The sequence below is a fragment of the Tamandua tetradactyla genome, chromosome 11 (assembly GCF_023851605.1).
Source record: "Tamandua tetradactyla isolate mTamTet1 chromosome 11, mTamTet1.pri, whole genome shotgun sequence".
In the NCBI taxonomy this organism is placed as follows: domain Eukaryota; kingdom Metazoa; phylum Chordata; class Mammalia; order Pilosa; family Myrmecophagidae; genus Tamandua; species Tamandua tetradactyla.
Genome location: NC_135337.1, coordinates 75,566,033 through 75,581,100, shown reverse-complemented (window position 1 = coordinate 75,581,100; position 15,068 = coordinate 75,566,033). Strand labels below are relative to the sequence as shown.

The 15,068-nt window shown below is 57.9% G+C and overlaps 2 protein-coding genes and 1 long non-coding RNA gene across 5 annotated transcripts; 2 read left to right on the top strand and 1 right to left on the bottom strand.

Annotated features, from left to right (window-relative positions):
* The first annotated feature begins 1,219 nt into the window (after positions 1-1,219).
* Positions 1,220-6,349, top strand: CRB3 (crumbs cell polarity complex component 3). The gene is made up of 5 exons (XM_077120961.1): positions 1,220-1,407; positions 1,620-1,794; positions 2,571-2,638; positions 2,831-2,974; positions 3,314-6,349. Exons 2-5 carry the CDS (start codon positions 1,713-1,715, stop codon positions 3,383-3,385), a joined length of 366 nt encoding a protein of 121 aa, XP_076977076.1. The 5' UTR covers positions 1,220-1,407; positions 1,620-1,712; the 3' UTR covers positions 3,386-6,349.
* DENND1C (DENN domain containing 1C) lies at positions 3,588-11,914 on the bottom strand. Of its 3 annotated transcripts, none has more exons than XM_077120946.1 (23): positions 11,807-11,825; positions 10,747-10,811; positions 10,615-10,658; positions 10,448-10,497; positions 10,132-10,251; positions 9,973-10,042; positions 9,742-9,822; positions 9,575-9,646; positions 9,435-9,488; positions 9,202-9,312; positions 8,482-8,582; positions 8,329-8,374; positions 8,147-8,248; positions 7,930-8,055; positions 6,889-6,993; positions 6,507-6,597; positions 6,370-6,410; positions 6,081-6,152; positions 5,388-5,432; positions 5,206-5,313; positions 4,908-4,975; positions 4,540-4,771; positions 3,588-4,486 (listed from the first exon to the last, which is right to left on the bottom strand). In XM_077120946.1, exons 1-23 carry the CDS (start codon positions 11,821-11,823, stop codon positions 3,866-3,868), a joined length of 2,442 nt encoding a protein of 813 aa, XP_076977061.1. In that variant the 5' UTR covers positions 11,824-11,825; the 3' UTR covers positions 3,588-3,865. The 3 variants fall into 3 exon arrangements, with proteins under 3 accessions (XP_076977061.1, XP_076977059.1, XP_076977060.1); XM_077120945.1 differs by having other exon boundaries at positions 3,627-4,486; positions 4,564-4,771; positions 11,807-11,914; XM_077120944.1 differs by having other exon boundaries at positions 3,590-4,486; positions 4,564-4,771; positions 10,132-10,497; positions 11,807-11,914.
* Positions 8,963-14,990, top strand: LOC143650324 (uncharacterized). The gene is made up of 3 exons (XR_013159525.1): positions 8,963-9,832; positions 10,115-10,202; positions 13,912-14,990. It is a non-coding gene; the product is annotated as an uncharacterized LOC143650324 (long non-coding RNA).
* The last annotated feature ends 78 nt before the right edge of the window (positions 14,991-15,068 follow it).

Below are 15,068 nucleotides of genomic sequence, written 5' to 3'. Positions count from 1 at the left end.
GGGCGGTGGAGCTGCCTTTCCCACTTTGTAGAAGGGGAAACAGGCTCACGGGGGCGAAGCCGCCTTTCCCAGTCCACGTGCCCAGTAAGGGACAAAGCAGGGATTCAACCCGACCTGAGATTCTTGACCATCGCCCTCTATCCTAGAAGGGAGTGGTTGTACTCGCGGAAAGCTGGTCTTGTGATCATCGTTCTTTATCCAAACATGACCAGGAGATGTGCTCCAACACGTGTATGGCAGATCTCTAGAGAGGGTCCCCAAAAGACGTTTACATTCATAGGTGATCCTTGGAAGTGCCTTACGACATGGAGGGAGGGCCTTCAGATATTTTCCCATGGAGATGCCCCAAACAGGTGTTTGCTCACAGATCCCTCCCTGACAGGTGGACTTCAATACACAGTAGCCTGTCTTGCTATCCCTGCCACAGATGTGCCTTTTGCAGATGTCTTCCCGTCGCTTGAGCTCACTTCTATACAGATGTCCTCAGGCAAAGTGGCTCCTTTCGCCTCACAGGTGCATTTCTCAACAGGTGTTCTCCCCCCCCAGGAGTGTGTTATATAGTCCCGCCTCCCATACAGGTATGTTCCAATTAAGTATACACCCCTATTGGTATGTTTCCCTATAACTGGGTCCCACATAGGTGTGCTTAAATGCAGGTGTCTCATGCAGGTGCTTCTGATACAGGTGAGCTTCCACACAAGAATTTCTCATGTAAGTTTTGTTTATTTCCTTGGGGAGCTGTGAAGATGCGTTTTCCAAACAGGTGCATACCACACGAGTGTAATTAAGTCAGGTGTTATAATGCAAGCGTATTCTATGTAGATGATTTCCATACAGGTATGCTTTCATTCAGCTATACCCTTTATAGGTGTGAACCAGTGCAGATGTACCGCACAGGTGTTCTTTATACATGTGAACATCCATGCAAGTGTGCCCTAGACAGACTTGCTCCCAAACAGGTGTGAACCATGCAGGTGTTTTTTTCACTGAGCCTTCCCATCCGCGCCTGTCCCAGGTAGGAGTGCCTCAAATACAGGTGTCTACATGCCCCTTGGGCCTCCAAGCCTGAGCATTTCTACAGGCGTGTCCACACAATACAGGTGTGACGGCCAACTTACACCTGCGCTCTTCCGCGCCTTTCTACGTCTCCCTATTAAGGGATAGAGTTCCCGTTACAGGTGCGCCTGCTGTGCGCCCCCGCCCCCGACTTGGCCCCGCCCCCTCAGCTAGGCTCAGGTGCACCGGCCGGAAGTGCGCTCCCCGCCCAGGTGAGTGACTAAACTTTCCGGGTCACGTGAGCGGGCGGAGCCGGCTGGAATCGGACCTAGCGACAGACCGACGGACCGAGGGTTCGAGCGACGGACCCGGACCAGGAACCTCAGCCCAGGTCGAAAACACCCGGGCCAGGTAGGAAGGCAAGACGCACGGGTCCGCCCGGCGCCCCCTTCGCTTCCCCAGCCCAGGGACGCGGGGAGCCCGAAGTTAATCTTTAATCTCTGACCTCCGGCGGCGGGGCGGGTCTCCGGGGTGCCCTGGCGCCCGTCGCCTCTTCGTTAGACCCACGCCCAGGGCCAGCCCCTTCCCCCACGTCCCGGCCTCTCTCCTCTTCCCGCCCCCAGGTGCAGGCTGCCGGGACCCCCGACCCGAGATGCGGTAGGAACTGAGCGCACGAGCAGCCCGGTCCACGGCGCCACCCACCCGTCGCCCGGCCCATGGCGAGCCCTGGCTTGGGGCTGCCCCTGGCGCTCGGCCTGTCGCTGCTGACCGCCAGCCTGGGCCGGGCCTGGGGGCAAAGTAGGTACCGACCGATGGGGAGGAGGGCTCTGGGGAGTGGAGCCGGGACTCCTGGGTCTCTGCTGGGGCCTTCAAAGTGCTGGGTACCTGGGGCGCTGAAAGGGTCGAGAATTGGGGAGTGGGCATGGGATATCTTGGGAGGGAAGTCTCCAGGGGTCTGGGGTCCGGGTTTGAAATTTTCTGGTTCCTTCCTTGGAAGGTTGGAGTTGGTTTATAAGAACTCCTGAGAGAGGCAGCATTTGTGGGCTGGGGTGCTGGACTCTCCAGGGAGTTGGGAGCTGGGGGGCCTGTGTTCCACAGCCTGGGTGTCCACCGTGTGTCTTGGAAGGACTGCGAGTGGGGGGTGAGGGGAGGCTGGCCTGGGGCCCCGATCCCAGGTGACAGGGCAGGCTGGCTGTCGGTGTGGCTTCAGCCTTTCAGCCCTTAGATTCCAGTTTGGGAAGCCTGGGGGAAAGGCATGAGTCAGATGCTCCAGGGGAGCTCAGGACCTGACCTGATCCGAGAGGTCCTAGGCTGGAGAGGTGGGGGTGTTGGGTTTTCAGACAGGCTTTTGCCAATAGCCCCCCACTCAGCACAAACCCCCTCCACAGATTCCTCTCTGCTGGGCTCTGCCGACTGGGGATGGCATCTGCATTCCTTACCCGTGAGGGGGAAGACTCAGGGGCTGAATGCTTAACTGGGCCTTGCTGGGCAGGAATGCCCAAGTATGGGCTGAGGTGGGAAGCAAAGAAGGGGGTTAACTTATACTTTGCACTCCCTTGCCCACTTTCTCCCAGCGCTGGGCCCCCTTGAAATTGGAAACAGCACCATCACACCCACCAGCCCTGGCTCTGATGGAGGCCTGGTGAGTTGGGGAGATGGGAAGAGGGCAGGTAGGTGTGTGTTTGTTGTGGGGGAGTGGCAGCCCAGATATGGCAGGTGGGGGCAACCTGGGGGCTCCAGACAAGACAGATAGGGATCAGGAAACCTGAATACTCAAAAGCAGGAGGTATGAGCCTGGGATTCTGTTGAGTGACACCTGTCCCCTCTCGTGCAGTCCCAGGAGGCCATCACTGCCATCATTGTGGTCTTCTCCATCCTGGCCGCCCTGCTCCTGGCTGGAGGGGTGGCCCTGGTGGTACGGAAGCTGCGAGAGAAGCGGCAGACAGAGGGCACCTACCGCCCCAGCAGCGAGGAGCAGGTGGGTGCCCGTGCACCACCACCCCCCAACCTCAAGCTGCCACCCGAGGAACGGCTCATCTGAACGCTGGGGGCCACCGCTGCTCAGGACTGCCCTGAGCTCACTCACACACAGCCACTGCCACCAAGAGGCCGGTCTCTGAGACCTCAGAAGGACTTTGGGGTGGGGGGCCGGGGACAGTGGGCTCTGTGCAGTGTGCGGCCTCTGCTTGACTCTGCCTGGTGGGGGAGCTGGGGGTGCCGGGGCTTGGGGTCTGCCTCCCTGCTTGCTGCCTTGGCTTCCATGCCATCTGTCCTGTGGCCACACTGGCCCTACAGCCCACCTCTCCTTTCCTTTCAGTTGTCCCACGCAGCTGAGGCCCGGGCCCCCCAGGATTCGAAGGAGACGGTGCAGGGCTGTCTGCCCATCTAGGTCCCCCCATCCTTGCCCCTTCCTTGCTGTGTGACCTTAGGGCAGGCAGAGCCCTCTCTGGGCAATCAGACTCACCTAGTGTCAAAGAATAGAAGGATTGAAGGTGCTTCGGAAGGCTGAAAGTTTCTGCCCCTGAGGGCAAGAGAGGGCAGGGCTGCTAATTTTTTTTTAATCGATCAAGAGATATAATTAAACCTCAGTTTTTTTTTAGTTGGCAGGGGCAGGAATTAGTCCTGATAGAGAGGATAAAGCCAGGGCTCTAGGTTGTGAAGAGCCTAGGGGCTGGGAGAGCTTCCTGGAGCTACAGGCTTTTAGCTGCATGCAGGGGCCAGCAAGAAGCTGTCCCACAAAAGGAGTGTGACCGGTGGGAGGCAGGTTTCTGAACAGAGAGAGGGATTCATATAAACTCACCAGAGAAAACTGGCTTTGGGTTCTTAATGGCTTTATTGAGGGACTGGGTCTCCTCCAGACCTCTCATCCTTAGGCCTCAAAACATTTCTTCAGCTCAGCTACGCTGGGCTGGCTGTTGACCTGGGGCTCCTGCCAGTTGCTGGAGGGTGTAGCTGAGGCTTTGGGGGCCCCTGGGCCTTTGAGGGGCTGGAGATGGGCAGGCTGTACCAGCAGGACCTGGGAAGACTGGGCTCTGGGGTTCTCTTTGGGTGAACTGGACTGTGAGGAAGTATCGGTGGCCTGGGATGGCCAGGCAATATCGGGGTCGGACTTTGGGGGGGCCAGAAATCGGCTTTCTGGGGGGCTGGGCGGGGTCAGCTCTGTGGTAAGCTGGGAGCAGGGGCTTTCCTGGGCCCTAGGGTCTTCAGCTACCCTTGGGAGAGGGGAGAGATGTCGGATGGGGGAGTGGTGCTCTGTGTGAGGAGAAGATTTGGGGTCTCCGTGCCTGCCTGGGTCTGCAGAAGCAGCTGAGGGCTGGGTTGTAGAGGTGATTTCTTGGTTGGTGTCCAAAGGCAGCTGGGAATTGGGGTTCTTTGAGATATCTGTGGCATCGGAGGGCTGGTGGGGCTCTTGCAGAGACGGCAGGTTGGCAAGCAGAGAAAGGGGCTGAGATTCTGGCATTTTCTCATCACATGGTCGCCATCGAGCGGGCTGAAGGGGAGGGGGCAGGTGGGTTGCTCATCTTTAGGTGGGGGTGGGGGGGCACTGGAAAGGAGGGGGACTCTCACCAGGCTGAAGCAGCCATCCGGGTCCCCTCGGTGACAGCAGTCTAAGCTCTGGCTGGGCCGCAGGCTTCCTGCATTTTTGGCTCCCATGCTCAGACTGTCCAAAATCTCGCTCAGCAAATCCAGTTCTTCCCCAGATTCCAGGAAGCTGTTGTCCAGAGCTTCCTCTGCCCAGGGGCTCCCAGCCTCCTCAGGGCTCAGAGGGGATGTCCTGGATGAGGGTGGGCAGCCTCAGGTATCTGCCCCAACCTCCCAGCCCCCATCCTGCAGCCCTGAAGTTAGGAGCCTGACGCTCCACCCCCACCCCCCATCAGTCCTGGCCTCCTACCCCTAACGTTGAGACTTACCCCTCCCCTGGGGGCTTAGATAGTCCCTCTTCCAGCTGGAGTCTCCTACTGGGGCGAAGGGGCCGGCTCTGCAAAGGACAGATGGGGTGGGGAAATGGGGAGGAGAGGGAATGGGCCCACGAGATGCAATGTCAGAGACCTGGGTCTTTCTACAGAGGGTGAGTCTGAAGGGGACAATGAATAACAGAGTGGGTGCGGAAGAGGGCTGAGAGGTGTCTAGAAGGAGACCCAGGATAGAAGGAGGGTTCAGTGATAGTTGCAGGTGTGTGAGTAGGGGTGGGGATGAGGGTCTTTTTACCTGTCCAAAGTGCTGGGTGATGGGCAGGCGCTGCTGTAGGCGCTCCGAGCGGCTGGCAAGGCTGAGGGCCCTCAGGGAGCCCCCTCTCTGCAGACCAGACTCCCCATCCTAGGGGGAGGGTGGATGGGTGACCAGGGAGCCTCTTCCCCCACTGCCTCCAAGCCTCTGGCCGTTGGTCTTACCTTGTACATCAGAAGGTTCTGCATACCCTTCAGGCCACTCTTAGCCTATGGGGAAGCCAAAAGAGAATTTGATTCAGGGTGATTTGAACCTATGCACTTTTGGGGGCTAAACCTTGTGTTCCCTAAGACAGCTGCAGCCTGTCCATCCTGCCACGCCCCCATCTCTGTGTCTCACGAATTGGCTCACAATTCCCTAAGCATCACCTAAGAAGCCAATACAAACTTTCATCCCTTTCTGGATGAAATGACCCCTATGTGAAGCTGGGTGTAGCAGAAACAACATTTCAAGACTTGTCCAAGTCTAAAAGTTGAAAGAAGAAGAATCAAATGGAAAATGTTGAGCTACAAAAGAGGCCCAGAGGAAATTCAGGCTTGGGAAAACAAACACACACAAGGACAGAAGCTGAGATTGTAGGATCTGAGCACAAAAGATGTTCACCAGTGCATCCTGGTTATGAATTTTCAATAGAAAAAAAAAAAAACCCAGAAGAATGCGGATGGTAAAATGGGAAATAAGCGGAATGAACTGTTAACGGGTTAGATGCTGGTACGGGTTTGCTGAAAAAAAATTTGCACTTTTGGAATGTGTGTGGGTTCAAAATGTCTGGTCCCCATGAGTAGCTGGAATGCCCTGTGTCGCCTTGTCCTCGTCACCCCAGCAAGCATGACCTGTCTGGTTCAGTCTAGCCTCACCGATCGGTACATGTTCCTCATGGCTGGCTGGGTTTTGGTCTTCACCGAGTGCAGGAAAGCACCGCCACCTTTCTGGGGAGACAAGACACCAAGGGAGAGAAGCCTGGGGTCCCCAGGGCCAGACTTGGCCTTCTCACTCTAGGCTGTGTGGTACTGGACAAGCCCACTCCCTCTCTGAGCCTCAACGTCCTCACCTGGATAAATAAGCATATTGAAAACCTACCTCGAGCTTGTTGCGGGATTAAATTAATTCAATAATTAGCATTTAACCAGTGTTTGGTATCATTACCTTGAGGTTGTCTGCCCAGAGCTGGTAGGAGCGGAGGATGCCTGGGATGGGGAGAGAGTGTGGTCACGGCAGGCAGACTTAGGTTGGGACCGCTGACCGGGTGGGGACTCCCAGGCCGGTCTCAGGCAGGGCCTCACCTGAGGAGGTCCCGTTGCAAGTGATTTCCTGCTCAAAGAGATCGGAGAAGCCTTCCCCTCCGTTGAGCTTCTCCAGTCGGCCTTCGATGAACTGGGGGTGGGGGAGAGGGTGAGAAAGTAGAGGCGGGGCTGCCACTGATATCGTCGGAATGCAAGGACTCGGGAGTCTCCCGCCCTCGAGACCCAGAAGCCATCCCTGTCCACTCTCCCCCACTCCCAGGGACCCAAGAGTTGAGCCTCTGCCCTTCCAGGGACGCAGGAGCTCCAGCTCTGCGCAGAGAACCCAGGAACCCGGCCCAGCCCCGCCCCCAGGGACCCAGGAGCCCGCCCAGCTCGGCTCCCCCGCACAGCCCCGCCCCCCGCCCCCAGGGCCCTGGCGCACCTGTTTGAACAGCTGCAGGTGCACCGCCCGCCGGTGGAAGGCCTGCAGGGGCGCCCCGGGCTTCTGAGCCAGGAAGGCTTCCTCACTGAAGGTTACCGGCTGGCCCTGCAAGCAGGACCCGCGCCTTGAGCCCCCCGCGGCTCTCATGCCCCCCGGCTGCCTCTGTCATTCTGCCATGTGACTACGTGGCAAACAACTGATTGAGCGCCTGTGTGCCTGGTCCTGGGCAGGGCCCCGTGGGCCGAGGGAAAGGAATTGGGCTTTCACCCCCGAGGGAGGCGGGAGTCACGGGGGGCTGAGGGCAGAGGAGGGACCGGATCTGACTCGATGGCTCACGGGCGCCCTCTGGCAGCTGTGGGGGGCAAGGGCGGGAGGCGGGGGGCGGGGGGACCAGGGCCGAGGTAACTGGTCCAGGCCGGCGATAATGGGGGCGTCGGGGGCGAGGGCGGGGGGCGGGGGGAGGCTTCCGGACCGGGTGGAGGCAGAGGAGGGGGGAGAAGTGAGCGGATTCGGGATGTGTTTTAATGGTGAAGCTGACAAGAACGTCAGATGCTCAAATGATCCTGGAACCCTCAAAGTTTTTAATAGAAGAGTTGTGAGAGGGGTGCGGGGCGGGGGACTTGAGTGTCAGTAGATCAGGGTCGGGATCCCGCCTTTGACACTCAGCCGCTGTGGGACTTCTCCAAGCCTCCGCCTCCTCATGTAAAACCGGACCGCCATAGAATCCATCTCATAATATTGTGAGCATCGAATGAGATGATAGCAGCAGCTACACCTACTAAATTCCTAAATGCAATACCTGGCATTTATCGAGCGCTCACTTTATGTGAGGCACTATTCCAAGCGCTTTGCATTCGCTGCTTTACTGACTGCACGACCAGAGTTTTGGGGTGGGTATCCCTGGGATCCCATTTCACAGAGAAGCAAACGGAGGCACAGCGAGTCAGCCCTCAGTAAACGCTGGGCATCTTTATCCTTGTGAGTCCTGCAGGGACCCCTGAGGCTCCCCCCGCTCCACCACCCGACGTCCCCGAGGCTCACCGGGCTGCAGACAAGCGCGTCCCGGTACCCCCCGAAGAGCAGGGCCTGGACTTTGAGGAAGAGACGGGACACCCCTTCCCCGGGCGCTAGCGCGACTTTCCGCAGCCTCAGCCGCAGCAGCGACACCTGGAGGAGGATAGAACGAGGGAGGATGCGTGCGTTGGGGCTTCCACCTCTGGCCGCGGCCGGAGGTCGGGGAGGAGGAGGTGATACTGACCACGTCCGGGGGCAGCGCCCGCACGTCGTCGAAGGGAGTGTCCAAGGTATTGGAGTCCACGTTCATGGTCACGACGTCCTCCAGAGCTTTCTCCTGCACTCTCTGCAAGCGAAGGGAGCCGCCGCTCAGAGGTTATCAGGGGATGGAGTGGGGGTGGGGTACCCCACCGCCCCGGTCCTCACCTCCGCGAGACTGGCGTGCACTCCGATGAGGTAGGGCATGGGTGCGCTGCGGACGAGGTGGGGGGCGCATCACGCAGGCGCCGCCCCCGGGCTCCCAGGCTTCTTCCCCAGGCTCCGCTCCTCCCCAGCCCCACCCCGCCCCCACCTCCTCACCAGCAATAGTCCAGCAGGTGCGGGGGCAGCGTGGGGATTAGCACGTGCTCCCAGCGCATGGGGTACAAGAGGGCGCAGGACGCGTAGACGCACGATGTCAGCTGGGGACAAGTGGGGGGCTGTGGAGTCAGTGCCTGGACCCCCAGCTTCAGGCACCCCTCTCTAAGACTGTGAGACAGTCGCTCTCCCAGCTCCAGGTCCCTCGACCTCAGGCTTCTGACGCTACACCCCGCCCGATTACAACGGAATAAGGGGCGAAAACTCAGACCCCTGTAGGAACCAGGTAGGAGAATTAAACCTTGAAACCAAGAATTCGGCTGATTACTGCGCTTGGGGGAAGGGGGAAGGGGAGGCCAGACTCCTCTCTCACTGACCTCACCCCCAAAAAGGCGGAGCTATAGCCCAGCCGCTTTGATCCCGCCCATTAGGGGCGGAGCCAGGACCCAGCCCGCATTGGCCCCGCCCACGTGGGCGGAGCTAGAAGGCATACCGCTATAAGCCTTCAGGGGTCGGGGCTATTCTTACCCATGGGTGGGTGAAACAGTCTTCCTGAGAGGAGGAGCTACCTAGCAGCCCACCTGATCCCACCCCTCCGGGATTCAATTCGCCTTGAACCTCTAGGAGGCGGAGCCTAGGCTTTGCCCTCAATCAGCCCCGATGCCCCCGCCCAGGGGCGGGGCTAGGCGTAACCCCGCCCCTGCCCGGCAGGCCCCGCCTCACGGTGCTGAGCTTGCTGGCGGTGAGCAGGACTCTCCTCTCTGCCAGGAGAGCGGCGAACAGCCCCACTATGTTCTCGTCGGTCACAGCTACCACCAGCTCCGTTAGGTTCCTCTGAGGAGCAGAGGGACGCATGGGCGCGGACGGACGCCACCAGGGACCTCGCAGCCGCGTCCGGGTTTCGGGACATCTCTTCCCTCCCCGGGAACCCTCTCCTGAGCTAAGACCCTACTCACGTTCTCAGGGATGGATGGCAGGCGGCCGGAGTCGGGGGCCACGAAACAGGAAAGCTGGTGGGGGGATCCGCGGGGAGACGGGTCAGTAGCCGGCCTCAGTCGAGTGCCCAACCGTTTCAGGGTCCCCAAGCCCCGCTCACCGGTCTGTTGTCCCCGGGGGCAGGGGGTGGGAGCTTGGGACCCTGTGCCACCGAGGTCTTCACTCCGCCACCCTGGGGGGAGAGGTGGAGTTGTGCGGTGGTCCTGGCAGGGGCACAGCCTCCCTATCCACCTGCGACCACCCGGCCGGGAGTTGGGGGCTACTCACCAGTTCCAGTGGCCCTGAGGCCTGGGCCTCCGGCAGGGGTTGCTGTAGCAGATTTAGAAGAAGTTCCTCGGCCTCCGATACCTGTGGAGAGGTGGGTTGGAGGTCTTGAAGGGCTGGGTTCAGACCTGGTGGGTGGAGTAGGAGGAGCCAAGGGACTCGAGTCGGGCCTGGGGGTTCTGAGAGGCACTGGAGGCTTGGTCCCGGAGGGGCTGGGACTCTGGTGGGTCTCACCTGGTTCTGGGCCAGGAGGTCCCCTACATTATTCAACAGCTTGTAGAAGACCTCAAACCAAGGCAGGCGGCTGTGGAGAGAGGAGGCAGAGGCTCCACCAAATATCTCCAGGCTCAGGCCTTTCCGGCCTCCTCTCCTCCAGGCCCCCATGTCCCCCACCTGAGGATGCAGAGACAGCTCTGGGCACCAGCCCGCAGGCGGCAGAAACCAAACCTGCGGTTGCCAGCCAGGTCGGTGAGGGCGAAGGTGAAATGCTGGACGGCGGGGCAGGGGGGCTCCCTGGAGGGGGAAAGGCTCTCAGAGACACCTGTGCACCCCGCCTCCTGACAACCCCCCTCCCCCAACAATGTCCCTAGTATTATTTTGACCAGGGTAGGTTTCTTGGGCACCCAGGGGTCAGGGTCCCGTTGGATCTTGGGTGCCAAGTTCTTGGTGATCTGAATCCCTGGATTCCAGAGGCCGCTCCCTTCCGTACCTTTCCACATCAAAAGGGAAGCAGAATTTAGGTACCATCTGCATAGCTTCCTGAGGCAGGAAAGAAGCACAGACTGCATGGCCGCCTAAATTGGGCCTTCTGTCCCACCCCTGCCCCCCAAGATGGACTGGCCTTGGCCCTGGGGAGGGAGGAGCCAGCCTCCATACCTGGTCCCTGAAGTCTGGGGGGAACTGCCGCAGGATGGGGGGATCTGTAGGGAGGGCAGGTCTCTAAGCTCAGGGCACCCCCAGGTTACCCCTTCCATAGGTCCAGCCCCATCTGGTGCCCCCCTGACTCACCCTCCTGGGCGGAGGCGGGGCAGGCTGCATGGAAAAACCAGTCGAACACGGCAGGGGGATCCTCTCTGTGCAATATGAAAGGGTTTGGTCATTTCAGGGATGTGCTTCTGTTGTTTTGTGGTGGTGTCAGTGGCTCTCCTTGTGCAGGCTGTATGTGTGTGAGATTGTGGGCGTGTGGGGGTGGCTGTATGCAATTGTGGTCACATTTCTCCAAGGTCAGTGGTGGACAGTGTGTGCTCGTGTGAGGCTGTGTGTGCATGATGGTGAGTGTTGTGAGTGCAAGTTACTTGAGAGAGACAGTGTGTGTGTAAATGGGTGTGCAACTTGTGTGAGCAGATGGTTGTGATTCTAGCTGGTGTCTGCCTGAAAGGATGAGACTCTCCAGCATTGGTTGGGTGTGCCAGAGTGTCCGTGATTGAGCAAGTGTGAGGGTGAATGGGGCTGGGTCTGCGTGCATGGCTGTGTCTTGTTGGGTAGATGTGCAAGCATCTCTGTGGTCTGGAGACTTTGTGAGCCTCCCCCCCAATTTCTCATTGGCTGTGCCCCTACAGTCTCTGCCTTCTGCCCCTGCTCCCCCCTCCCCACCAACCAGAGGTGGTGATTTGGGCCCAAGGAGAGAGACAGAGAGAGGAGGGTGGAGCCAAATTGCAGACCCTCCTCCCCATCCCCTCCCAGGCCCAATCCCTGATGTGGGGTCTCCCAGTGCTGTATCTCATGCTGATACAATCACACATACCATCCCCCAATCCCACTGACACCCCCCAAAACCCAGCTCACCATCACTCGGCTATACCAAGAAGCACACACACTCAGTGATTCTCTCACTCACGGAGTGACACAGAGCAGGAAGTAGAGAGAGAGGAGGGACCGAGAGGACCCCAGTGCATTCAAGAGCAGAGTCCACGGCATAGGCCAGCAAAGGGTCCTGGCTTGGCTCTGGCCACCTGCCCTTTGCCCCCGTGGATCAAGGAACCTCCCAGCCCTACCCCAGTCCCAGCTCCAACCCAGGCTGGGGCTGAGGATCTTGGTCCAGAGGGTGGGGGAGGGGGGGAGCTCTTACTCAGCTTTGGATCCCATGGCCTCTGCAGAGCTGGCCTGACTGGGCCCTTTCCCCAGGGGGTCCTGGGGGCCGGTGCTTGCGCGGGGCTGGGCCCAGGGCCGGCTCAGCTTCCTGTGTGGCTGAGAGAGGAAGTTTGCAGGGTGACGTCCCTAGAGGGAGGCCCCTGCCCCCACCCATCGCGAGAGACCCAGGCATCCTGGCTCCCAGGCTGCCCCGGCTCGGATGGGCAGTTGGAGGCACAGGTATGGGGTTGGGCCCCCAGCTCAGTCTTCCGGGACTGGACCATGTCTGATCTCTGCCAACAGACTTGGGCCCTGATTCCTCTGTCCCTGCCTTGGGGCAGCCAAGGATTCTCATCTGCCTTCAGGGCTTCCCCTTCCTTCAGTTCTTCTGTCTGTTGGTCTACTCGTGCTGGCCATTTGCTGTAGGACCACCAGAAGGAACCAGGCCAGAGAGTGGTCAGGCTCAGGGGCCATGGCAATGAGGACAGAGAGTGCAGGGAGAGACAGATGGACAATGGCCACACACCCACGGCCACGGCAGGCACTGAGACTCAGACACAGAACATGGAATGAGCAGACAGACAGCAGACACACACACAGCCAGGGCAGGCTCTGAGATTCATAGGCACAGTTAGAGTGTGGTACAGACAGAGGGACAACAGGCACACATGGCCAGGGCAGACACTGAGAGTTAGATACAGCCAGAACATGGCACAGACAGACAAACAGACACACACACGGAGCCAGGGGAGCTGCTGAGACTGACAGGCACAGTCATAGCATGGCACAGGCAGACAGACGGCAGATGTGCACAGAGCCAGGGCAGGCACCAGGACTCACAGACACAGTCAGAGTAGTCCTGGACCAGGGCAATGATTGTGGACAGAGAGAGAGCAGAGAGACACAGCCCGAAAACAGCTTCGATGCTGAGACAACAGCCAGGCAGCCAGACACAGTCAGAATAATGGAGAAATGGACCCAGACATTAGACAGACATATACACAGCACAGACATGACGGACAGACCCACAGTCAGATGCAGCCACATGGGCTACAGCTGACCCCCCCACCCCAAAGCAGAGAGGCCAGCTGAGTGTGGTGCAGGCTCACGGGCGGGCAGATGTAATCCCATCGACAGACAGGGATGCAGAGGCTTGCAAGCCCACTGACAAGGTGCAGGTGCCTCTGGCCACATGAACACACACGATTCCCCAGGGAGATTCAGAGTCCAGATGCAAGGGGTGGGAATGCCTCCCCTTCTATGAGTGTCCTGGGGACACTCATAGAATCAGAATCCCCAGTCCAGACCAGGCTTATCCACCTCCACACACAACAGGGTGGGCCAGACACAAATCCCACATGTGCAATGACACACCTATGCTTCTCCCAGGGACCCTGAGACACGCCAGGCACGCAGACTTGTGCAAACACACACTCCTGTAAGACATTGCCAATATCTTGCAGGAAACTGAGGAAGGCAGTGAACAGTTACACAGATGCACTCACACACACACCCCAAACCCCTGGCCAGAACACAGAGGGAAGAGGTGACCAGAGCTCAGGGACCACTTTCTCCCTGGGGTGGATTAGGAGATGTGGGCACCTACCAGGGCCGGGGCTGGGGGTCTTCAGAATGCCTGGGGCTTTCCTCACTCCTTCTCATGCTCTTGGGCCTGGAGACTAAAGAGACCTACTTGTGTCTAGAACTTCACCACAATTCAGAACAAACACCAAATGGCACACCGCCTGTGTGGGTGGATGGGTGAGTAGTCCCAGATTTATTTATATATTGTTCACATCCCTGATGTGTGACCTATTCTGGGTTGAATGTGTCTCCAAAAGACATATGTTCAAGTCCTAACTCCTGATCCCATGAATGGGAATATATTTGGAAATAGGACCTTTAAAGGTGTGATTAGTCAAGATGAGACCAAACCAGACTCAGTTGGGCCCTCATCCCATATATGCCTATAAGAACGGGAGAATTGGATACAGACAGACAGACAGATGAGAGAAACTCACGAAATGGCTGAGGCAGAGCACATCATGGGTTCCCTAAATCCTTCCCTCTTTCCTCCTACTTTGCCTTCTCTTTGTACTGCAGGAACCAGAAAAGCTGAAAACTACATTTCCTAGATTCCTTCGTGGCCCTGGGTCTGGAGGCAGGTCAGATTCTGCAATTAGAAATGCTCGGGAGAGATCTGAAGGTAGAAGCGAAGCAGAAGCTGTCTCTGGTGGACCCGTCCCCAGCTTTGTGGGGGTGCTGTGGTCATGTGATCCTGAACTCAGTAGTTCTGGTGGCAGCCTTCTGATTCTCCACCTTCCTTGCTGCACGGAAGTAGCAGCTCCCTTGGTGATGTCCCAAAAGTCGTTCTTGGAAGCACCACCTATTCCCGGTGCTACACAAAATGTGGTCTTGCTGGCAGTATGGGCATTACCTGGGAGCAAAGACTTTGGCTCCATCCCAGACCTACTGAATCAGAAACTCTGAGAGTGGGACTCAGAAATCTTTGTTTTATTGTTTTCCTGGTGATTTGTGTTTTGCATACTAAAGTTGAAGAAGCATTGGCCTAGAGCCCACTCTCCCAGTCCCTCCTACAATGTTGACAATCCCCAAATCCTTGATTAAATCCCTTTCTGCTCAATATACCTAGAATGATCCCTGCATTGAACTTTGTCAAAGAGGCATCTGAGTTCTAGAATTAAACTGTCAGCTCAATGCCATGCGACCCGGGGCATGTAATTATGTGTGGTTGTGGTATTTTCCAAAGATAACTACAGCTATATGTCTTGTCCCACACACTCTTCTAGAACCTTGCCACTCTACCATCAAGATGTGGAGTTATACCTCATCTCCTTGAACTTGGACAGGACTCTGTCTGCCTCAACTGGGCATATGGCAGAAATGACCTATGCAACTTCTAAAATGAGGCCATCAAGATGTCATGCCCTTCTGTCTTGCTCTTTTGGGATATTTGCTGTTGGGGAACCCAACTGCCATGTCTTCAGAAAGCCCATGTGGAGTGGTACTGCCTCCCTCATCCTACCTGTCTCTAGTGAACCATGGGCTGATAGCACCAACTTGCCAGCCATGAGTGAGCCACCCTCCCCCTGAGTTGAGACACTCTGTCTGATACCACAAGAAGCAGAGATGACCTGCCCTGCCAAGGCCAAATAGCAGGTTTGGGGGCAAAATAAATTATCATTGTTTTAAGTCACTGAATTTTTTGGATGGTTTGTTACGCAGCAATGGCTAGCTGA